Source organism: Lagenorhynchus albirostris, chromosome 13 (assembly GCF_949774975.1).
Source record: "Lagenorhynchus albirostris chromosome 13, mLagAlb1.1, whole genome shotgun sequence".
Taxonomy (NCBI): domain Eukaryota; kingdom Metazoa; phylum Chordata; class Mammalia; order Artiodactyla; family Delphinidae; genus Lagenorhynchus; species Lagenorhynchus albirostris.
In genome coordinates this window covers 14,563,128-14,586,020 of record NC_083107.1, presented here as the reverse complement: position 1 = coordinate 14,586,020, position 22,893 = coordinate 14,563,128, and the positions used below count along the sequence as shown (strand labels likewise).

At 51.7% G+C, this 22,893-nt stretch overlaps 2 protein-coding genes across 7 annotated transcripts; one reads left to right on the top strand and one right to left on the bottom strand.

Moving 5' to 3' along the window:
• Positions 1–215: 215 nt before the first annotated feature.
• TGOLN2 (trans-golgi network protein 2) lies at positions 216–7,650 on the top strand. Of its 2 annotated transcripts, XM_060169714.1 has the most exons (4): positions 216–279; positions 533–1,200; positions 2,923–3,006; positions 4,257–7,650. In XM_060169714.1, exons 1-4 carry the CDS (start codon positions 234–236, stop codon positions 4,260–4,262), a joined length of 804 nt encoding a protein of 267 aa, XP_060025697.1. In that variant the 5' UTR covers positions 216–233; the 3' UTR covers positions 4,263–7,650. The 2 variants fall into 2 exon arrangements, with proteins under 2 accessions (XP_060025697.1, XP_060025696.1); XM_060169713.1 differs by lacking the exon at positions 4,257–7,650 and having other exon boundaries at positions 2,923–3,187.
• RETSAT (retinol saturase) lies at positions 1,408–22,537 on the bottom strand. Of its 5 annotated transcripts, XR_009544193.1 has the most exons (12): positions 22,271–22,536; positions 20,020–20,202; positions 19,452–19,693; positions 18,393–18,594; positions 17,610–17,807; positions 15,730–15,849; positions 12,018–12,156; positions 11,673–11,782; positions 11,431–11,597; positions 11,076–11,235; positions 2,852–2,937; positions 1,412–2,249 (listed from the first exon to the last, which is right to left on the bottom strand). XR_009544193.1 is itself a non-coding variant. In XM_060169698.1 (11 exons), the coding sequence occupies exons 1-11, from the start codon at positions 22,437–22,439 to the stop codon at positions 2,924–2,926; spliced, it is 1,704 nt and encodes a 567-aa protein (XP_060025681.1). In that variant the 5' UTR covers positions 22,440–22,536; the 3' UTR covers positions 1,408–2,923. The 5 variants fall into 5 exon arrangements, 4 of the variants coding, with proteins under 4 accessions (XP_060025681.1, XP_060025680.1, XP_060025677.1 ...); XM_060169698.1 differs by having other exon boundaries at positions 1,408–2,937; XM_060169697.1 differs by lacking the exons at positions 1,412–2,249; positions 2,852–2,937 and adding an exon at positions 8,887–10,317 and having other exon boundaries at positions 18,393–18,471; positions 22,271–22,537.
• Positions 22,538–22,893: the final 356 nt, after the last annotated feature.

The window sequence follows — 22,893 nt, the reverse complement described above, 5'->3', positions numbered from 1 at the left end:
AGAAAAAGGTGGATACGCCTTCCACAGGGGACAACACGGCGCCGACACCAAAAAAAGAAGTAACATCCCGGAGAAAACAGCTTAACCACACACAGCCAGGCCTTTTCCCAAGCCCCGCCCCTCGACCGGGTATGGCTGCGGGAGACGCACGCAGGAAGGGGTGGGGCATGAGCGCTGAGCCCGCGCGCTGATCTCGCGAGAGCAGTAGAGGGCGGAAGCGCAGTCTGTGCAGGATGAGTTTACGGGTTGTGTTCGTCTTGCTGAGCTTCGCAGTGGCGGGTAAGACCCCCCCACCCCCACCCCCCGCCTCCCACAACAACTCCTCGACCCACCTCCACTAATCCCAGTCTCGCCGCCAGGCCCACCAATACTCACCGTGGCCGGTCGCCACCTGACCTCACTTCTTCCCTGCCCGACCCTCGCCACCCCTCCCCTCGCCATCAGCCCCTTCCTCTGTTTGCCCGTTGCAACGTTCTGAGGATTCCTTCCTCTCCGCCTGCCTCTCTTCAGCCAGACGGTTTCTCTGTTTCAGGCTCCACGCAGCCCACTTCTTCGCCAGTCTCCTCAGCAGTCGCTCCGAGGACAAGTCCGGCTTCTACAAGAGACTCCAAACTCACGTTGAGCCTGCAGCCTGAGCGAGGACACAGTGACAGACCCCCTCTGAATCAGAGTACCACGAAAGCCGTCCCTGGCAGTTCGGAACCCGAGCTGCAGCACACGAATGACCGCCTTGGCAATTCCTCCAGAGACCAGTCCACCAAGTCGGTCTCCAGCCCCTCTTCTGATAACAAGGAGCCCACCGAGTCCGATTTAAACACAGTAACTGACAAAGCTCTGCAGCCTTCCAGAACTGAATCTGGGGGAAAAGTATTGCTAGACTCTGACCGCTCTTCTACCCAGCAGGAGGGAGGAGCTAAGTCTTTAGAACCACCTGAAGATGAGGAGCCCAAGGAGACTGAGGAAGGGGATACAGAGCCTGAAGAGGGTGCACCGCCCAAAGACGAAAAAGAAATGCCTGGCCCTGCCTCCAGTGAGAACCGTGGAAGCACAGTTTTGAATTCCCGGAGTAGGGAGAAGGGTGACCGTTATAAGGATAATCTTGGAAGTTCCAGTGCAGAGAGCAGCCACTTCTTTGCGTATCTGGTGACAGCAGCCATTCTCGTTGCTGTCCTCTATATTGCCTATCACAATAAGCGGAAGGTAAGTCAAGAGTTGCTTTAAGAGGAGGAATGGGGGCTTCCCTGGTGGCGCAGTGGTTGAGAGTCCGCCTGCCGATGCAGGGGGCGTGGGTTCGTGCCCCGGTCTGGGAGGATCCCGCGTGCCACGGAGCGGCTGGGCCCGTGAGCCATGGCCGCTGAGCCTGCGCGTCCGGAGCCTGTGCTCCGCAACGGGAGAGGCCACAACAGCGAGAGGCCCGCGTACTGCAAAAAAAAAAAAAAAAAAGAAAAAAAAGAGGAGGGATGGGATTTCCTCCATCCTGAAAGCTTGGAGTGTGGGTATCCATCACTCATCTGCCTGTAAGCACTAGGAATTTAAAAACAAACTTCAGTTTTTTCTGAGACCCTGCTAGGGTTCTTTATTCTTCTTTCAGAAATCATATATTTTCATGTCTGTTTCCTCTGAGTGCCTTCTGTTGTTGCGTCAGGTGCCAAGTTTAGGACGTTATTATGCTCTGACCCAAATTAGGGTCTCCTCCCGTTATCTTGGAACTTACAATCTGTCACAGCCTGAGAGGACCTGAGTACCTGACAGTCTGTAAGTAGTTAGAGCCCTTATCTTCCTGTTTCCCCTCTCAAAAAGACAGTGCTTCCTGTCTTATTATTTCCTTTCCCAAGCTTTTGTTTTCCATGTGCAGTGGCAGAAAGAATGGTTACATAGTCTTCAACACCAACAGCAGAGAGCCCAGGGACTATATTCTGCAGTCAGTTGAGTTTCTGATTAGACGAAAGGCCAGAAATTGCATGGATACACTCATCGTTTACTTCAGCAGGGTTTGTTGTGTTGCTTAGTAACCACTCTAAGGACAAAATGATTGCATTCCTTTTTTTTTAAATTGAAGTGTAGTTGATTTACAATGTCGTGCTAGTTTCAGGTGTACAGCACAGTGATTCAGTTATATGTATATATATTCATTTTCAGATTCTTTTCCCAAAATGATTTCATTTCTTATTCAGCCCTAAGAATTTAGTAGTTTCTGTAAGCTGGTTAAAATTGAAGGATCCAATTCATGATAGCCATAAGGCCTAGGGCTGTGAGAAATGAGGGAAGACATTTAGTAAAAGTGGTAATTCCTGGGAATTCCCTGGCAGTCCAGTGCTTAAGGTGCTGCACTTTCACTGCAGGGGGCATGGGTTTGATCCCTGGTCAGGGAACTAAGATCCTGCATGCCTCACAACACGGCCACACACACACAAAAAAGTGGTACGTTCCTTATTCTACATGCAAGTGCTCCTCATGGAGAGTAACCTTAGGTATGAAATGAGAGTGGTATGGTTAAGATGAAGCAAAGTGTGGGGTGAAAGAGTACATTTGCAGATAAGATAATTATCTGCAAATTAATTATTGCTTAATATTAAAATAAAAGGAGGGTGGATGGGTCAGCCTGGAGGAGGCTAAGTTGGGGAGGAGTTGGCGGTTCTTTTCACCAAGTGCTCTTGAGTAAATCATACAGACCACCACAAGCTAGAGCCCAGAAGAGCCCTCCTGCATCTGTCATTTCCTGTTTAGCAGTATAAAGGATTCTGATGTAACTAGGCCCTGTCCTCCTTATAATTGTTAATAGGGCCTTTCTGTGGATGTCCTGCTCTTTTTACTGTCAGGGTCATTAATAAATGGGCCACCACGTGATTACCTCTGATTTCAGAGACTGAAATATGTCATTAGAGAGTCACTTGTTAATCTCTGACTTGTTCCTTTCCCCAGATTATTGCTTTCGTCCTGGAAGGAAAAAGGTCCAAAGTTACACGGCGGCCAAAGGCCAGTGACTACCAGCGTTTGGACCAAAAGGTAAGGAAGGAAGGAGGGATATGCAGTCTCACATGGGCCCAGCAGTGGGCTTGTGTTTGGCATGGCGGCGGCAGCAGCTGATTCTGGGGTGCTGTTGCCACTGCCCCACCCTTTTCAGACCACAACATATAGACATCCATGTGAACATGTCTGTGATGTTCGAGCTAGAAGAGATTCTCAAGGCCTCTGCAACAGCTTCCTCCTTGAACAGATGAGGAAGCTCAGGCCCAGAAACATTATGATTTTTTCCCCTAAGTTCCCACTACAAGTTCCTGGCAAAATCAAGACCTGAGGGCAACTCCCTTGGCTCCCGGCCTGTACTTTTCACACTCCATCAGCACTTTGCAAATTTTCATAGGCATGTGACTCACCCTAGGAATTGTGATTAAAAAAAAAGCAAACTCTGTATGGGGTGAGCCTATGCTTCTTCATTTCTAGGGAGTTTCCAGGTGACACCACAGGCTGCTGGATCCACACTCCGGGTCGTAAAGCACTAGGCCACACGCCCTGGAAGCAAACAAATCCAGAAATGTAGGATCTGGGAGCTTCCAGCTCCCTAGATCAGCCCTGCAAATAGACTTCCTGAGTGCGGCCAGCCCAGGCCTCTGCCAGAAAGCAAAGCCCTCCTTCCACCCCAGAGGCAGCCTGCCTGCGTGGGGACACACTGCCTTGCTGCCGGCATGCGCCCTCCCTCCCTCTGTGCAGCCACAGCCAGGACACTGGTAAAGAGTGGTTGGTGCCCGACTTCCCACAGGGAACACAGTCCGCATACCAGTTACAAAATAAGCTGCGCAGCTCAGAATCTCTTTGTTTGCTAGCCCAGTAGGTCAGCTGCACAATATAACTCTGGCCTAGAACCTTCTCAGATAATTGACTTCAAGGATTTCTTTTCCCCTTTGTTATAATTTTTTTCTGATTAAAAAAAAAAGTGCATGTAAACAATTCAAAACAATATAGGATGGTGCACAGTAGACGCCCAAGATTCCCATATGCCCTCCACCAAGTATGTATCTTTCTAGTGTTTGTTTTATTTCAAACTGACTTTTAAAATAATTTTATGTGCTATTATTTTATCAGTTGCTGTTTGTATGGTGGAGGGTCAGTTTGTCTTAATTTTGAATTTTTCTCCTGAACTTCAACTCCTATAAGATCTTCCCCCCGCCACCTCCCACCCCAAGATCATAGCAGTGAGGTATATTCCTTTGGAAAAAGATGAATGTTACCAATAGATTGTATTGCTCTTGTTTCAGATTTGATTTTTCTGTTCTTGAGAACCTTGTCCTCCCTGCTGATTTGTTTCTAAATCAAGAAAAATGAAGAGAAAACTACTGTGACCTAAGAGACACACCCCCTTCTCTAGGGTTTGGTGGCAAGTCGGGGCTGGCAGAGGCAGGGGAGATTGCTTTGGGTTTTGCACCTGCACTTTGGCGAACTTGTCCTCCTGTGTTCCCGTTATTTATGCTGGTGTCTTCCAGCCTGTCCCCCTGAGTGTGAGTAGGGAAGCATGTGGGCGTGCCCAGCTGTGACCAAAGGGAGACCTCAGCCCTGGGCAGGTGACTGCTGCTGACTGCCCTCCCTCGGGTCTTGGCCCTGTCGTAAAGTTAGCCCTTGAAAACAGCATTGCACTCGCCACTACTTACCTTCGCGGACCTAGGAGAAAACTACAGGCTGTGGTCCGTTTCTACCAAGGCCTCTCCCTTTGCGGGGATGTGCCCTACAAAAGATGTAGAATGTAGTGAATGCTGATGGGCAAAGGGCTCCTTTGAACACGATTCTCTTCAAAGGCTTCAGCAGCAAACCAAAACTGCAGCTGAAAAACATGCTTTACTGCCTGCGAGTCTAGCCTGCCTAGTGCAAGCTCTTCACGTTCTTCTGACATTTTCATATTATTTAAGACGAAGTGAAGCCACTTCCATTTAGTTGTACTGAGCAGAAAACTGAACTTGGGGGTTCTGGGAGGAAAGCTGTAAAGCCACTACGCCCATCACAGATGTTTTAAAAATCACAGTTACGATTATTGAAACATTGTGTTCATCCCTACTCACCATCATTACAGAAACTTTTTGAAGGAGGGTGAGTTCATGCCTTGGGGAAGAAAGCAAGGACTGTTTGGTTTGGGTCTAAAAATTTCGAAGGGCTTTTATGAAACACGTTTCCCACAAACTCTATTTTGCCTTTGTTGCCTAAAATAGACTTACATTTACAAACTGACTATACTCCCTCCTTTACCTGAATCTAGTTAATGGTCCTCTTATCTGATAAAAAACGCCAAGGCTAATTAGTAAAAATTCTCCTTCTGTCCCATGTCAGGGGTTATTAAAATTTAAGAAACTCGGGGGACTTCCCTGGTGGTCCAGTGGTTAAGACTCCGTGCTCCCAATGCAGGGGGCCCGGGTTCGATCCCTGGTTGGGGAACTAGATCCCGCATTCTGCAACTAAGACCCAGTGCAGCCAAATAAATGAATAAATATTAAAAAAAAAAAAAAAAGAAAAACTCAGAGAGTTCCCCTGACATAACGGAGGGTAGTGTTTTGGATCAGCTTATTGTTTTATTTAAATCTGTTCTAGTTGTGCTACCCTATTATCAAGAGCCTAAAGAGAGTTGTTTCCGGGGGGGAAAAAAAAACTGAAAGAGAATAGCTGATCTCAGGGAAATGCAAAGAATGTGGGAAGTGAGAGGAACAGGATGAATTGTAGGCCATCGAAGAAGTCTGGCGGAAGAAGGGGCCATCCTGTTTGTCATGGTATCTTCCACCTCGCTTAAAACAGCCCGTGACTTTGAGTTGAGATTTTCATTCTCTGCAGGTAACATCTGTAGAGGTAAGGAATGAGGACTCTTCTTGGCATCATCCCCCAAGACCATGGTTATTTATTCCCTTTTCTGTCCCCCCTTTCCCTGCCTTTCTTCCTCCCCTCTAATGTTTTCTCTTTCTTCCTGTCTCCACTCACCCCTTTCCTTCCGTCTTCGTGCATGCCCAGATTCCCCGATCCCATCCATCCTATTTGTGGTCCAGCTTCCATTCCCTTGCCATGTATCTTCCTCATAACCTTTACAGAGTCACTTTGGTCCTTGTCTTCCTGCTAATAATGGTTTCCCAGAGGTTCAGATCCCCAGATCCAGTGGCTTGTTCTCAAAGCTCAGTCTTGTCCCTGATAGAATTGGACACTTAGACCATCAAATCAAACTTCCCCTCTTCTGGTCTCTCTGTCCTGGCTTCTGAGAACTCCTTTGTCTTACCCTGTGCTGGTGGAGGAGAAGGCCCTCCAAGACAGGTCTTTGTCTTTTCCTTTGTCTCCCTAGAAACTCATCCATTCTTTATCCTCTGAGTGAGTGACTCCCAAGTTTTTATCCTTGGCCTAGTTCCCAAAGAACCCAGTCCTGCCGTGTGCTGAATATTTCAGCTTGGTCATCCTATTGTCACTGAAACGGAATTTCTCTCTTCTGCCCATTAAGCTGCCCCTCTCAACTGCCCAATCTCTTTAATCACCTCAACTCCAAACTGCAGACTTGTGCCGTTTTTATGTCTTGTCACGAAAGTCCTATCCATTTTTAGAGAACCATCTCCAGCTACAGTCTCCATTTTCCTTGTTTCCCTGCCCCACCCACACTGCCACCCATTCCACTTCTCTCCTAGATTTTTTTTTTTTCCCCAAGAGCCACCTTAATTGGTCTTCTGTCCATTTTTTGTGTATGCGAAGAGAGCAGAGTGATCTTTCCAGAGTACTTGCCGTGATCTGAAGCGTGTCTCATGGCTTCGAGAATCAAGTTCGTGGACTCTGGTGTTCAGGGCTCCGCAGGCTGGCACTGTCCTGCCTGTCTTTCCCTGCATCCTCGCTGGGCCAAAGGTCCCTCTTGTCGGGCCCGTCCAGGCCTCTGTGCCTTTTCGTCCTTGCTGCGTCCTCCAGTCCCTGGCTTCCGGTGGCTGTTTTCCAGTTAGGGCGCGTCCCCCCACCTTCTCTTCTTTCCCTTGCCTCCCCGAAACCTGTTTCCTCAGGGCCCAGCTCACGTTTGCCCATGCACCTTCCTGACTCCCCTGCCCCGCGTGATTGGCTCTTTCCATTTTACTGTAATAGCTCCTGGTAATGCCACTCACACATTTTGGAACTTGAGCAAAACAGGGCAGCCGGTATCTGCCATCTCTGTCTGGTCTCCCCAAGAAAATGAAGCTCCTTCAGGAGCACCCAGGGCGCCATCTGCGTATCTGCCTAACACGGGACAGTCCCCGGGGACTTGAGTTCAGTTTCTTCTTGCAAAGGAGACATGTTCTTTGTTCAGGACATCTGGCTGTGACTTAGGTCTCACACGGCTCTTTCTGGCTACTGGTTGCTGTCCCTCACTGATGGACATTGATAGTAAGGAGGAGAGCAGAAAGCAAGGTTGGTTTCAGGCCCCAAGTCGGTTGGCACCAAGTGGACGCATAAGTATTGTTGTAGCGTCTGCAAAGCTTCACTTCTTGAGCCTCTGAGAAGTAGGGTTTCTTGTGTGAAAGAGTACAAAAGAATTTAAGTTTCACTTTAGAAATTGCACTGAAAGAAATCTCCCACAACAAAGGAAAAGTTGTTTTCTGGGTAGTTGTCTTTTTGAAGATAGACTCTTTGAAGCATGTTTTCCTAGAGATTGTGCAGATGAAGGTGGCCTGGTGGGGGAGGGGAGGATCTCTCCAGCTGTGGGGGGGGGGCGCGGGGAGGCGGGCATGAGAGGTGCCCTATCCAGATGGCTCTGTGCTTCCTTTCCTGGCCCCAGTTTTTGGTGGCAGGGTGGTTTCTATTTGGAGGAATCTGTGCTTCAGAATTATTTGAAGAGTCTACCTCTGGACTCTGTGGGAGTGGAAGGCTAGTCTACCTAGAAAGGCTAAGATAACTCAGAAAGACCTGACAACTAGCTATGTACACACTGACATTTCTTTTCACATAATGGCTTTCAATGAAACTTCTGGTGACAGAACTCTAAACCTCTAAAATTCCCGATAATGATTCTCATTTTCTTCTCCCATTTCATGTCATTTAATTCAAAAGCCTGCCCCTCATTTTTGCAGGGTAACTTGTTATGTAATGCTGCATGTGTGATGAAAGCTAGCACGCTTTGCACATGTTCTGAATCATTTGAACAGGGAAGACGAGTATGCCATACACCAGACCCTGTACTTCTGCCAGCTGTTTTCTAAAAACTCTTGCTAGGACAGTTGCGTTTGGCATTGTCTTGCTTAAGAAAGAATCCTGAGAAGAGATTCTCAACTTTAATTGAACCGTACATCCAGAACCAAGGCTGAATCTCACCTCAGTTTCTTAAGTCACGTGTGAATTTCCTAAATATCCCGATCTAGAAACTCCTCTGTAAAGGCATTGGGTCTGAGCTGTATAGTGTTTCAAGCTGCCAACAAAGTCAGCTTCCTCACACTTGTCGATATCCTTTTAATTCAGAAGTCTAACATGTTCAATAAATGGTTGATTGTTGAAATTGTTTCCCTTCTTTTTTTGTTTACCCAATTAGCAGGATACTACTGTTTTGCAATGTTTTGTATTTCCACCTTGTAACTTAATGATAATCACTTAATTTTATTTCTTTAAAGCTTATTTGGGGACTTCCCTGGTGGTCCAGTGGCTAAGGCTCCACGCTCCCAATGCAGGGGGCCTGGGTTCGATCCCTGGTTAGGGAACTAGATCCCACATGCCGCAACTAAGAGTTCGCATGCCGCAACTGAAGTTCCCACGTGCCACAACTAAAAAGATCCAGCATGCTGCAACAAAGATCCCATACGAGGCAGTGAAGGTCCTGCATGTTGCAACTAAGACCTGGCACAGCCAAATAAATAAATATTTTTTTTAAAAAAAAGCCTATTTGGTCTAATGACAAGTATTTTTCCACATATAATGTTTTACCTAGCTTTTATGAATGCCGTCACCACGTAGTTATGTATCTCTGCACAGAAACCAAAATAAATTTCAAATGTTAAAGCTCTAAAATCATTAAATTTAATTTTTCTCCTTATTTTTTAAAAAGCAGTCGATATACGACATTATATTAGTTTCAGGTGTACAACATAGTGATTCGATATCTGTATACATTGCAAATTGAACACAGTAAGTCTAGTAACCATCTGTCACCATACAAAGTTATTTCAGTATTATTGATTATATTGTACCTCTTAATCCCCCTTAATAAATGTATTAGTACTGTATTGAAATTGATTAAAATAAGGCCTAACATAAGTGGAAGGTCATTTTTTTTTTAAACCTTTAGCCTTCACTCACCTTCCCACCCAATCCCCACGTAAGAACCAATACACCGGAAACGCATTCCCAAGCTTTGCACATGGTCTGTAATTTTCCATGTTCTGATTGACTGCCTGCCAACCTCCTCCTCCTCACCAGGCAGCCCTTGTCCTAGGTCGGGAGTAGCTGGGCTTCTTGTCATAATACACTCGTTACCTCTTAGGGCTCGTCCTTTGCTGTACCCTTGGCTTGAAAGCTCTCTCCACCTGCATCAACCCCAGTGAAGTTGTCTTTCCAGGCCTCTGCCCTGACGGCGAACGCCCCCGTCTTGCTGTGTATTTTTGGAAGCTAAGTCTTGAGGCTCAGGCCCTGAGGTCTGGGAGGGTATCTTGATGCTGGCATGGTGAGAACCCAATTTAACCCCGATCATAAGGAAGACGAGCCTAGGCCCTGGCTGCATGCGCATTGGATGTTCTTCTGTAACATACACCTCGCCAACTAATGCGTCCTGTCAGCCCCCTGCCCCCACGTCCACGTGGACCCTATCACAGGCGGTTCCCCACCCGCTGAAAGCCAGTGGAACCAGAAAAATGGGCTCTGGAGCCTCAGCCTATGGAACTACAACCCAAACCGTGCTCATCAGGCACCCTCCCTCCGCTGTGTAGAACTCCCACAGAGAGGCACTAAGGGGGGACTGGGAAGAGAAGCCGCGGGCCAGTGGGACCACCCTGCTTCAGCCGACCCACACTCTCAAGGGTTCTGGCCACCTGACAAAAGAATATTTGGTTTGATGGCTCTGAGTTAGGAGGTGTGGGTGTGGGATGCAGAGCGCTGCCTGATGAACCATTAAAGTCACCCAAGTCAGTCACCCACGCTGGGCCTTTCGTAGAGACAGCATGTTATAAAAGGTATGAAAGGGGCTTCCCTGGTGGCGCAGTGGTTGAGAGTCCGCCTGCCGATGCAGGGGACACGGGTTCGTGCCCCGGTCCGGGAAGATCCCACATGCCGCGGAACGGCTGGGCCCGTGAGCCATGGCCGCTGAGCCTGCGCGTCCCGAGCCTGTGCTCCGCAATGGGAGAGGCCACAACAGTGAGAGGCCTGCGTACCGCAAAAAAAAAAAAAAAAGGTATGAAGGATCACCACCTGCCTGGCTGGAAGAGCTTCAGTTTAAGAACCACCATCTAGGGACTTCCCTGACAGTCCAGTTTAAGGTTAAGAGTCTGCACTCCCACTGCAGAGGGCACGGACTTCAATCCCTGGTCGGGGTAAGATCCCACATGCTGTGCAGCACAACCGAAAAAAAAAAAAAAAAGCGCCATCTATGCTACACTTCTGTGTCGGACTCTTATTCAGAAATTAAAAACGAGTACTTTACATGATCAGAAAGACATGGGTTAAGTCAGGGGCTGTGCTGGAGCACTGGCCAAATTTCCTCTGACTCATCCCTGACCAAACTAGTTGTTCTTCTTCTGTGCCTGGACCCTTGAGCCAAGCTTCTGAAGATCTGAGTACAGGTTCCGCTTCAGGATGGCGCTGCTGCACAGCAGGGCCCCTTGCAGGGCTCCCATCAACCCACAGGTGAAGACATCCTGGCCTAGGAGACAAAAGCAGAGGCCCGTGTGCACTGCTGCCCACCCCCAAGTGGGGGACAGGGATGGACAAGGGCCCCTGGGCCAGGGCCGCCCAGAGATGGCTTCAGACCAGGACCAGGACCAGGGTCCACAGCTGCCAAGGCAACCCAGCTCAGGGTGTGGGAGGTGCAGGGGGCAGCAGAATCTGAGGACAAGAATGGAGGACTCTGGGTGACAGGGAAGCCCAGGGTCTCAGGTCCTGGCAAAATGCAGCAGTCAGTGTACCTGTCAGGTAGAGGTTGGGGATGGGGCTCTGGGCCCTCATGGAGGCCATCGCACCAGGATGCAGGCGGCCCAGGTCGTGGTCAGCCCCGTAGCAGGCCCCCCGGGGAGCTGCCAGGTAGAACTGATTTGTCAACGGGGACCCTCCAGTCACACTGTCCACCTGAGGAGGCAAAAGAGGCAGCCGAAGAGTGGGAGTGGGACCTTGTGAGACCCTCACCTCCTTTCCTGCCCCTGCATGAGCTGCCTGCCGGCACGGGCTCCCTATCCTTTCCTGGAGCTCAGTCAGCCCAGGCCTCGTTCCCCTGCCCCAAAGAAAGGGTAGAGATGCACCAGCCACAGAAGTCTGTCCTCCTACCTTCCCCTCCAGCTGTGGGAAGAGCTTCAGGACGACCGACAGAGCGGCTTCAACAAAGGAGCTCTTGAGGGTCTCGTAGCCGCTGCTCCGCTTTCCCTGGGGCTCGTCCCGCCACTCCTCGAACCACTCATAGGAGGTGGGCACCAGCACGACCCCTGTGGAGCGGCCTGGGGATGCAGGGCGGGGTCACTACTGCTGCCCCTGCCCCGCCCAAGCCCCCGCCCCAGAACCTCAAGCCCCACCTGAAAACCGGTCCTCCCACGACGGGTCCTTGGCCGACGGGAAAGTAATGAAGAGAACGGGCATGTGCTCTACAGCCTTGTCCGCAGGCAGAGAGAGGTAGTGCTCCATCCTGGGGGAGGAGAGGGGCTGTCGGTCCTGGCCTTGTTCCCCGCAGCCAACAGCACCACCCCGAGGGTAGGTCACCCCCAGGGACCCCCGAAGGGATGAGGCCAAGGCACAGCCTAGGTAGGGAAAAGCCCTTTGGGAGTAGATTCTTGCCCATTTCCTCCCATTCTGCATCCTGCTGCTTCTCCCCCAGCATCAGGGGAGGGCACCCTCCCCACACACGGACACCCACGCCTTACGCCATGTCCATGTCTGTATCAAAATAAACGTAGTAGTTGGTAGACGGCAGCCCCAGGTCCTTCTTGGTGCCTCGGAGGCAGATGAAGACAGAGAACATGCTCAAGCCGGGCCGCACCATCCCCAGCTGCCGCTTCACACCTGCAGAGAGGCGGCAGGGCCGCGTGAACAAGGCCACCAACTGCTGCCCCTGCCCCGGGAGCCTGCGGACACCCGCTCACCTCATCTGCAGCCTCAGACGTTTGGACAACTCGACCTGGCAGGGGCCTGCTCTTTGGTCTCCTGCCTGTGGAGGCCACGGCCTCACACTTCTGCTCTGAGCGCCTTGAGGAGCAGTGAGTGACGCCTGGCTCTCTGAGCCGCTCACTGCCTCCCATCGTCCCCTTAATGTCTCAGCTATGAGCGGATGACGGGCTCTGCACTACAAAGACCATGGCTAGGAACAGTATTTGGTTGTAAGCCTTGGCTTCGGTATTAAGTTGAATACAAACCATCTAATGACTGAATATGCATAATTCCTCCTGTGCTGAACAGTCAGCACAAGGTCTTAAAATGGTAAGTGATGCAGATGAACAGATGCAAATGGCATCACTGGCACTTGACATTTCAGGGTTCATCTGGGGAGGAGGGAAGAACAGCACTGAGGAGGAAGGCAACAGGCACCGTGGGAGCCTCTGGTCCCCTGGACCGAAGCCACTGGGCATTCCCACCTCTCAACAGCTGAGCCCAGACCAGTTTTCTGGAAGTTGCTCCCACAGAGTCTTATCCTTTTTTTTTTTTTTTTTTTTTTTGGCGGTACGCAGGCCTCTCACTGTGGTGGCCTCTCCTGTTGCAGAGCACAGGCTCCAGACGCGCAGGCTCAGCGGCCACGGCTCACGGGCCCAGCCGCTCCACGGCACGTGGGATCTTCCCGGACCGGGGCAGGAACCCGTGTCCCCTGCATCGGCAGGCGGACTCTCAACCACTGCGCCACCAGGGAAGCCCCGGAGTCTTATCCTTTGTTCCCATTCCCAGGACCATTTCCAGCCTCTGCCTGAGGGATAAGTCGCCACTGGCTGCTCTGCTTAATTCATGTAACAAATATTTGTTGAGGACCTGAAATGCGCTGGATCCTCTGCGAGGCCTTGGGGACACTGCAAGGAATCGGACGTGATGCCTGTCCACTGTCCACTTTCCTGAAGAAGCTGGCTCTCCTATTAGAGGCTGCGAAGACCTGAGTGCTACGCGGAGGGTGACCATAAAACTTATCATCCAGAACAGGCCACTTCTGAAAGTCAAGGGGGCGTTGTAACAATTACAGTAGGACAACGGGCATAAGACTTCCAGACACCCAGCCGCCCAGCTGTGGGAGCGCCAAGGCAGGGCAGGGGATGTGGTGAGTAGTAGTAATTGCCCTGGAAAGTCAGGAGCACCTTCTCCCCTGGGTCCCAGCATCGTCGGGGAACCACAGCTGTGGGCACCCCCTTTCCAGGTGGGGCAGGGTGGGCACAGAGAGAACCAGGGGCCCAGGAGTGATACCCCCAGGTCTTCAGAAGCCCCTTAGCACAGCCATCACCCCCACCCAGCCCCTCCTGTCCCTTTCCCCAGCTAGAAGGAAGGGGTCCAGGAGCCACCCACCTGGCAGAAAAACAGAATCTTGGGTCTCAAATCAGGCACACGACGATGAGACCAAGCCCTGCTTCTCCACACCAGCCTTAGCTCCCCTACTGATTTTGTCAAACTAGTCTTCCCTACTCAAAACACCTCCTCTCCAAACTACCCTTCTCAAAGCTCAGCCGTGGAATTTAAGAAAGGCGCTCCTATTCACAAAGGCTCCCCCTGCCTGACCACCCCACCTCCACCCTCGACCCCAACTAGCACTGCCTGCCCCCAAGGCCACCAGATATCCCGTTCCCATCTCTGAGAGGGAGACAGAACTGTGAGAATCTCTACCCCCAAACAGCTGGAAACGTGGGAATCCCAGCACCTGGGGTCTCTGAGTTAAGCATCACTGCTGCCACTGTCTGAAATGCTCTCAAACTGGGATTCATGCAGCCCCCGCTCGAGGGAGGCAGCTGGTCCTTCAGGCAGGTAGGGGCTGGCACATGAGACTGTCTTCAGGGCTGGGATACGTAAGAGCAGTGGAAGCTGCTTCCGCCAGTGAAGGGAGGCAAGCTCGGCAGCTAAGTCTGTGGCGTGGCTGCCTGGAGAGAAGGCGGGCCTGGGGGAACACTGGGCCCGTCAGGGGACAGTGTCAGGGTTCAGAGGTCCTGGGAGAGAGGGAGGCACGAAGTACCAAAGGCCACCGGGCGGTCTCTGCCCCACCCCACTCAGCTCACCCGGCCTGAGAGAGGGGAGGCCCTTGCTGGCAGCAGGGGCCGGCCGAGGCCCAGCTAAGTGAGGCAGAGGGCTGAGGAGGCCAGTTCCCGGGAGCACATGGCCTGTACCTCAGAGACAATCATGACGGCCACCCACCCTCTCCCCCACCAGGAAATCCAAGGCCTCACTTTTCTACTGAACCCACATCCCTGGGCCCGCCCTCTGGGGCGGAGCGCTCTTTCCACAGCGCTCCTCCCCGGGCACCAGTGAAGTCCGGGGTTTCCACCCCAAACTCATCGTGAGTGGCTCCCTACTCCCCACCCCAGCCAGAGGCCTTTACACAGATGCCTCTCCCTCACCCTCCAGGATCGCCGGTCCCCTCCCAGCCAGCGGCCTCCTCCCCTCAATCACATGGGGAGCTGCCAGCTACATTTCCAAATGGTGACGTCTCAGCTAACCTTGGCTCAGCCACTCTGTTCCTTGTGGGCCGACCTGCTCTCCTGCCCCTTCAAGTGAGGCCTTCGCTCTGGAAGCCCCATGCTTCCCAGCCCAGAGCAGGCCAGCAGCCCAGGCTTAGGAATCAGACACACCAGCCTTCTCCTCTCAGCTTGGCCACCTCCAGCTGGGTGGCCTTGGGCAGTTATTCACCTGTGTGCCTCTGTTTCCCCAGCCATCAACATTAGGATGACGAGCCCTCTACCCAGTGGCCGAGGATCAAGGCAAGAACAAAAACAGGCTTTTAGTTTTGGACGCGGCGTATCAGTGGAGATGACTAGACTGAGGCTTATTTTGAGTTCAGGGCTCACGGAGCGGAGGATACTCCTGCAGCCTCGGCACCAATACAGAGCTGCTTCCTGAAGAGGCAGGCCCACAACAATATCATCAAGGCCTTCTTCTCCAGGCCAGCCTTGGCTTCCCTTACCAACAATGTCAGATCAGGCTTCCCCACTCAAAATAAGTGAGAAATTAAGGAAGGAAGCAGGATTCATAGGGCAAACTCAGTGAAAGTCCAAGAAACGTTCCTTTAGGACTCAACCCACCATCATGGACTATCAGAGAGATGATCTAAGATCTAGGGAAACTGGAAATGGGCAACTAGGACTGGAGACTTGAAAGAGGAAAGGGAAACATGGTTGAGGTGATAAGGGGAAAGGGAGTAAATATGCCAAGAATGAAATGAGAGATAAGGACCAAAGGGTCTTTGGGGAGGATGTGATACAAAGGAAGTTGATGCCACCCCCTAAACAGAGGCCTTCTGGGAACGGATGTTAGAAACCGGTGTGCTCACCTTTTCTGCCTATGGAGGGTCAAAGGGCAGTGCTAATGCTGGGGGAAGCATCAGCCAGGCTGAGCCAGCTGGTTGCAGAGGGCAGGCCTGGGGCACCTGGAGGACAGTGACGCAGCCCAGTCGTTTACCTGGCAGACAGCGGGCCTTCTCTGGCAACAGGTACTCATAGGTGTTGAATAATCCTGCGTTGGAGATCACGACGGGGCAATAGATGCTCACCAGCTCCTGACCCTTCTTTACAGTGACACCTGCAGGCACAAGAGCTTGGCTGAGGTTCTGTAAGCTCCAGGAGGACGAGAAAGGTCCCTATTCCCCACCCCCAGATCTCTCCCACATTGACCCCGAGCGGGCAGGCCCCAGGCCAAACTGCAAAGTGAGGGAACCATCCTGAAGCGCTGCCCTCTTGGCTCACGGTCCCCGCCCTGGCTTCCTACCTCTCTCCCCACCCTGCGTGGGTGCGCTTCTCTTGAGCAACCCACCAACCTTCACACGAACCCCGAAAGAGCCCATGGGCTGAAGGCCTTCACTGGAATCCTAGACCCTTCTTCACAGCTGCCAGACTTCCCGTCCCAACTTGCTCTTTTCAAAATCCTCCAAAGACACCTCAACCTCTACTTAAACTCCAAGGTCTTGTCTCAGTCTTCCCTGATGTGGTCCCTTTCGTGCGTCCAGCCTCATCTCTGGCCATTCTCACTAAACTATTAGGGAGGACTGTATGAAATAGCTGATAGTCAACCGTTTTTTTAACCTATAAATGTGGCAGTCTCTTATGATTCAACCTAACATTTTCAGATGCCTAAAAATACTCAGCTCTTTCATACCTCTGTGCCTCTGCACATTCTGTTCCCCCTGCCTGGAATAACCACCCCTCCCCTCTGGCTAGCTTCCTCTCCCCCTTCATGACCTCCCTCTGAGGGCTTCCCTGTTCCACCACCCTCTGTGTCACCTCCATCCTTGGTGCCTGCCTCTATGTGGCACTTTAATTATAGCGCAGTCATCTTCCCTGTGAGACTGGAAACTTCTTGAGTTACAGATTAGGATTTACTTATCTTTTATCACCTAGCACGTGAAAAACACAAATAAATATATCCGCCACTGAATTTAATTGAACTGATAAACCCACCTTGGTCCACAGACCCCCTGACGGCTGGAAGAACTTGCTCATGAACATGAGAGAAAGTCTCACACATCGGACAGCCACCCCTCTCTCACCACTGGGAACTTCCCAGTCTCTTCTACACACATGCCCTTGGAGACCGCTGACGGTCTTTTCTCCCTTGATTTTTGCGTGCCCTGGGCTACCCACTCACCACCTCCTCCTTGAAAGATTCCTCTGGTGAATTTACTGTCACACCAGCTCTGTTTTCCCCAGGCCTCTCTCTGCCCCCTTAGCTGATGCTTCTGAAGCACCCGCAGCCTGGATGGCCTGTTCTGTCTACCAGAGTCCTTCCTTGCATAGAGCCTCTCCTCACAGAGTTCATCCACGGTGGGATTTTGACGCTCTGTGCAGGTGACAGCAAACACCTGAGCCAGGGTAGAGTCTGGGTCCCACTCTGCCATTTACAGATTGAAGGCAGGGCATCCTGCCGGCCTCCACACCACCCTACGAGCACCCAGGTTACGTACTCACTCCATCAGTCACTGAACAAACAGTTACTGGGCTCTATTATGTGCTAAAGTCTATAGACATAAAGATTAAAAAGACACAGCCCCTACACTCAGGAGGTCCTAGATTACCAGATAACTCTTTTTATCTATTGAATAAATGATGAAATACTGTTCTCTGGGAACCATGCCACCCTTTAACCTTCCCGTATCCTTTTTGCTTCCAGGCCAATCGCTATCCCCGGGCAGCCCCAGACTGGGACAGATTCCAGGCTTTAACCCCCGACTTGGAGGTCAGTTCTTCTACACCTTCTGCCCTCCGTGCTTTCTTTGCTCTGCACCCAGAGACCCCAGGTCTCTCCCACCCCGGCCAGGGACCGTGAAGACAATGCAGGGCTCTTACCGCAGGCTTTCCCAGCTGAGTCCAGCAAGATGCTCTGCACAGGGGCCCTCGTCAAGACAGCACCCCCGGCCCGCTGAATCACAGGGATGGTGTGGAAAGCGATTTCACTGGAACCCCCTCGGGGATAAAAGGCCCCTTTTATGTAGTGGTCAACCAGCAGAGCATGCATGGCAAAGGTGGTGTGGCTGGCGGTCACGCCTACAGAAGGAAGGAAGGGGTGATGAGGCAGGAGGGGCAGCGGTACCTTCGTTCAGAAAGGAATACGGGTTCCCATCAGAAAACACGCAGCCTTTGGGAATTCCCTGGCGGTCCAGTGGGTTAGGACTCGGTGCTTTCACTGCCAGGGGCCCGGGTTCAATCCCTGGTTGGGGAACTAAGATCCCGCAAGCCGTGAGGCATGGCCAAAAAAAGAAAGGAAAACACGCAGTCTAAGGCTATGCATCCCAGGATCCAAGTGATCCCCGGGGCTCAGGGCAGCCAGAGGGCTTGTTTCCATCCAAATGTGGGGAACGGGGAACCTTACAGGTCTTGGGGCCACTGGGAATGTCCTCCCTGCAAACTGTCATGCTGCCAGGGAGGACAGTTTTGGTTGGAAAGGAAAGTCATCCAGGGCGTGGGTGAAGGGAATTTTTATCAGTGTGTCCAGTAGGGAGGTGGACAGACATCTCCTCCATGAGCTCCAGAGGGCCTGGGGTGTGTGCTCTTCCATTTCAGTCAGCCAAGCAGGCTCAGGAAGAAAGACTGAGAGCCAGGAGCTGCCTGGGGCCCAAGGCCAGTACCCACCATAAGTGGGAAAGATGTAGCTGAGCACGGCCTGGAGCTCCGGGGAGGCTGGCAGCTCCCGCAGGACCTCGGCCAGGCTCTGGGTGGATGCATGGAGGAACGAAGAGAAATGGGTGAGCAGCCCATACTTGTTGAGGACCTGAACCATGAGCAGCGGGAGGATCTTCAACAAGATGGCATGACTGACTCCTCTGGATACCACCTGGGGAAGGGAATGAGCAGGGAGGAACAGATCTCATCTCCTGACTCGCCTTTCCAACAGCCTGCATAGCCCGAGGGCCAGCAACACTTAGCCCCGGCTGAACTTGGCTGAATTTGGATTTTAAAACTCTGTACTTGGGACTTCCCTGGTGGCAAAGTGGTTAAGAATCCACCTGCCAGTGCAGGGAACATGGGTTCGATCCCTGGTCCGGGAAGATCCCACATGCCACAGAGCAACTAAGCCCGGGAGCCACAACTACTGAGCCCGCATGCCACAACTACTGAAGCCCACTTGCGTAGAGCCCGCGCTCCGCAATGAGAGAAGCCACTGCAATGAGAAGCCCGCGCACCGCAATGAGTAGCCCCAACTCGCTGCAACTAGAGAAAGCCCGCGCGCAGCAATGAAGACCCAAAGCAGCCAAATATAAAAAAGTAAATAAATTTATAAACAAAAAAACAAAAAACTCCATACTCTGTGAATTTTTCCCATTCTACCCTCAGGTGAGTCCTTTTTTGCTTCTCCGTTTCCAGCCCAAATTCCTTTTGAATAATCCCAATCAGATGAAGTGAAAAAGTGGTGATACGACCACAGGGAGGCCAGCGTGGTCAGGGAGGCCAGCGTGGCCAGGGAGGAGAGCTGAGCGCCCCCCAGAGGCCAGAGTGAGAGTGGCAGCTGCGGAGCCCAGGCTCCAGAGACAGAGGGCCCCCGGGGCACAGAGGCCGACTCCAGCGGAGGCTGAGCTCCAGACAGACAGGCCTGTTCCTCCTTCCTGCCTCCCTTACCCATCACTCCCCTAATGAGGAAGGTCATTAGGAATGCTGGGAATAAGCAGGGGGTCCTCAGCATGTCCGTGTTACCTTAACCAGCCTTATATACTTGTCGATGGCAGCTTCCTCCTGGGGAAACTTCTCCTTGAGGCCCTGTACGTAGGCTTTCTCCCCACTGTACATGGGAAACTCCTTTCGACCATTGGGCCCTTCTAGTACCATGATGTCAAAGGGAGAGGCCGTGGGAGCCCAGTCCAACTGCCCCTCAGTGATCTGGTCCAAGATAAAACGGCCGAAGCTGCCCTCCTGCATGCGCCCGATATAATGGATTCCTGTTGGGAGACAGAAAAACAAAGTATCATAGGGATATGGGGATCGAGCCCTGGAAAAGCTCCAACAAGGAAGCAAGGTGAAAGAGGTTGTCCTGCAGGGCTGAGTCTGTGCCCAGAGGGGGTACCCACCCTTTCTGTAGAGGGGGGTTGCAGCAGAAACCACCAAATCCCTGCCCAGCTCGGCTGCCAGCGGGTACAGCTGTCAGACAAGGAAAGCAGTGCCCAGGGAGAAGACGGGGCCTCCAAAATCACAGAAATGCCCAGGATCGTCCCACCATGGCTGCTCCAAACCACCAGCTCCCAGCCCTTTTCCACAGAAGCCTTACCCGTGTCAAATTCAAGGCCATTCTGTCCAAACGTATGACAACAGCCTCCCGCCTTGGTATGTTGTTCCAGCACCAGAACTCGCTGGCCAGCTTTGGTCAGGATCGCCGCCGCCGCCAGGCCCCCAAAGCCACTGCCTATGACCACCACATCCAGCTTCTCTGGCACTCGGCTGGCTGAGAAAGCTGCAGCGGATGGAGGAGATGGAGGTGGGGGCTTCTTGGGGGGCAGTGAAAGAGCAGTGATGTGGAAACCAAGGCAGAATTCTCTAGCTTGTACAACGCCAGAAAACTCTAGAGCAGTTTGGCAAGGAGCTCCTGACTAAAATGTCTCAAACATTTTACCTGGGAAATATTCAGGACCAGCCAGGCGGGTTAAACAAAGTGATTTGGTTTGATCTGAACTGATTTAAGGAAAGCCACTATGTAGCTGCGGACTTTTCCTACTTGCAAAGAAAGTAAAAAAATCCACAAACTATCATAGGAACAAAATAATGCTGCAATACAGGCTGAGAAACCTAAGTGCAGACAGAGAGCGAGCTAGGGAAGAAAGAAAACAAGGAGGGGGACGGGGGCCAGTGCAGGCTGCTGGCTCATGGACTGGTCCATTCACAAGCAGGTTATCTTTGGAAAATGCAGGGTCTGCAGTTAGCAGTGGAGCAGCCCAGTCGGATGATGGTTCTTCAACATCCGGATGCAGAGGCAGGACAGAGCTGCTCTGAGAAATCGTGGAGGTGGGGTTGAGGAGGAAGCACCTAAACAAGACAAAACTGGACAGCCCGTGGTGCTGTATGGGCACTTCCTACACAAGATCTGTTCTCTCAAGATCACTCCTAACTGGTGGCGCAGGGGTTAAGAATCCACCTGCCAATTCAGGGGACATGGGTTCAAGCCCTGGTCCGGGAAGGTCCCACACGCTGCGGAGCAACCAAGCCTGTGCACCACAAGTACTGAGCCTGTGCTCTAAAGCCCACAAGCCACAACTACTGAGCCCACATGCCACAACTACTGAGCCTACGTGCCACAACTACTGAGCCCACGTGCCACAACTACTGAAGCCCACACATCTAGAGGCTGTGCTCCACAAGAGAAGCCACCACAATGAGAAGCCCATGCACCACAACGAAGACCTAACATAGCCATAAATAAATAAATAAATATATTTTAAAAAAAAGATCACTCCTGAAGAACTGAGATTTGGAATTTTTCAAGCTGCTAGGGAACTCAGTAAACTTTCAACTTTTCAAATGTTTTTTAAAAGACCTATAGTGAAAAATATATTTCATATTCACATCCCAGAACATATGTTAGTATATAATATAAATACCTGAAACAGAAGTTTCACAATACTTACCAGAACCATGTATTATGCACTCTGATATTTTCCATTCTACTGTCATTTAAAATGTTAGTTGCAACAGTTAAACTAGTCATCTCATTTTTTGATCAATCCAGATAAATGGAGTGACTTGCTAATGTTTTCGCAGCAAATTAGTGACAGAGTCCAATTAAAACTCTGATCTCAGAAGTTCAAACTAATGGGCCTTCCACTTAGAACAATACTGTCTCCAACTGTGTAGCAAGACTTGTTGCACAGAATACTAAAATTTACAAGTGAACAGGTGAGAGAGATCTCGGATATCAACAGATTATTCTCTTTACAGGTTATTCTTTTTTTCTTTTTTCTTTTTTAAGCAGTAGAACTCTTTCTTTAAAACCTTAGAAGAAATTCGCAAATACTTTTTAAAGATGACAGTGCAGGTCAATGGAAGAGCAGCTCTGAGCCTGAGTCACCCTGTTGAGCCTCGTTTCAACAAGAGATGGGAGCAGGCATAACCAGTCAAATCACTTGATGGGCCAAATGCAATTTCCTATAAAGGTTTCTGTGCAGCTCTCCCAAGTCCCTGAACCCATGGGAAGATAAGTGAAAACGTTAAGGTCTTAAAGCAAAGTAGGGGAAGGGTCTCTTGTTTATCCGGTTAGCCACCTCTTGTTTATCCGGTTAGCCACCGCTATACTAAGTGGCAGGGCCTGAGCGTGGCTATGCCAAAAACTTGGCTCGCCGAGGACGATGCCTGCGCCCGTGTGACCACGATTCCCCGGGCCTGCGGGGACCAAGGCTCTCGCCAGTGGCGGACTCTAAAGCGGGTGCCTCCACGTGCAAAGAAGCCCTCCCATCACTCTGCATCTGGGGAACGCTAACCCGCGAGGATGTCCAGGCGCAGCCTCAGACCCCGGGGTCCCTCCCGCTCACCTTGCTTGAGAACCTTCTTCCTGGCCTCGTTGTCGGTCACCAGGGGCGCGGGTGGCCGCTTGACATCCTCGGAGAAGGGGTTCGGGGAGCTGCTGGAGAACAACCCCTTGCAAACTTTGCCGAGGACGGCCAGCAGCAGCGCAGCCAGCGGCAGCAGCAACAGCCACATCGCGCTGGCGTCGGAACCTGTCCGCTCCGACTGCGCCCGAGCTCTGCGGCCGCGGCTCTGCCCAGTTAGCTTATCCTCGCACCCGGAAGGCACTGCCAACTTTGGCCACTGCTCAGCCAGGCCCTTTTTGGCCAGAAGCCAAGTCTCCGGCGGAGATTGACCATTGCGGCTCTTCGTACTCACGTCTCTGGGGGCGCGGAGGGCCGTGCGCATGCGCGGAGGAGGCCCGTGCGCATGCGCGGAGGAGGCCCGGAGGGGCTGAGGCACCCTAATCGCGAAAGCTCTGGGAACTCGGGGGCTCAGCTGGCGAGACCCGGGGGTCCAAGGAGAAGGAATGTGGGGCGGAAATGGTCGCTCTGGGGCGAGACAAGGCTGAGAGTTGCAGAAGAGAGAGAGACTCCTTACTGGCAGACCGAAGACATCGGTTTGGGTCTCGCTGGATGACCTGAGGCAA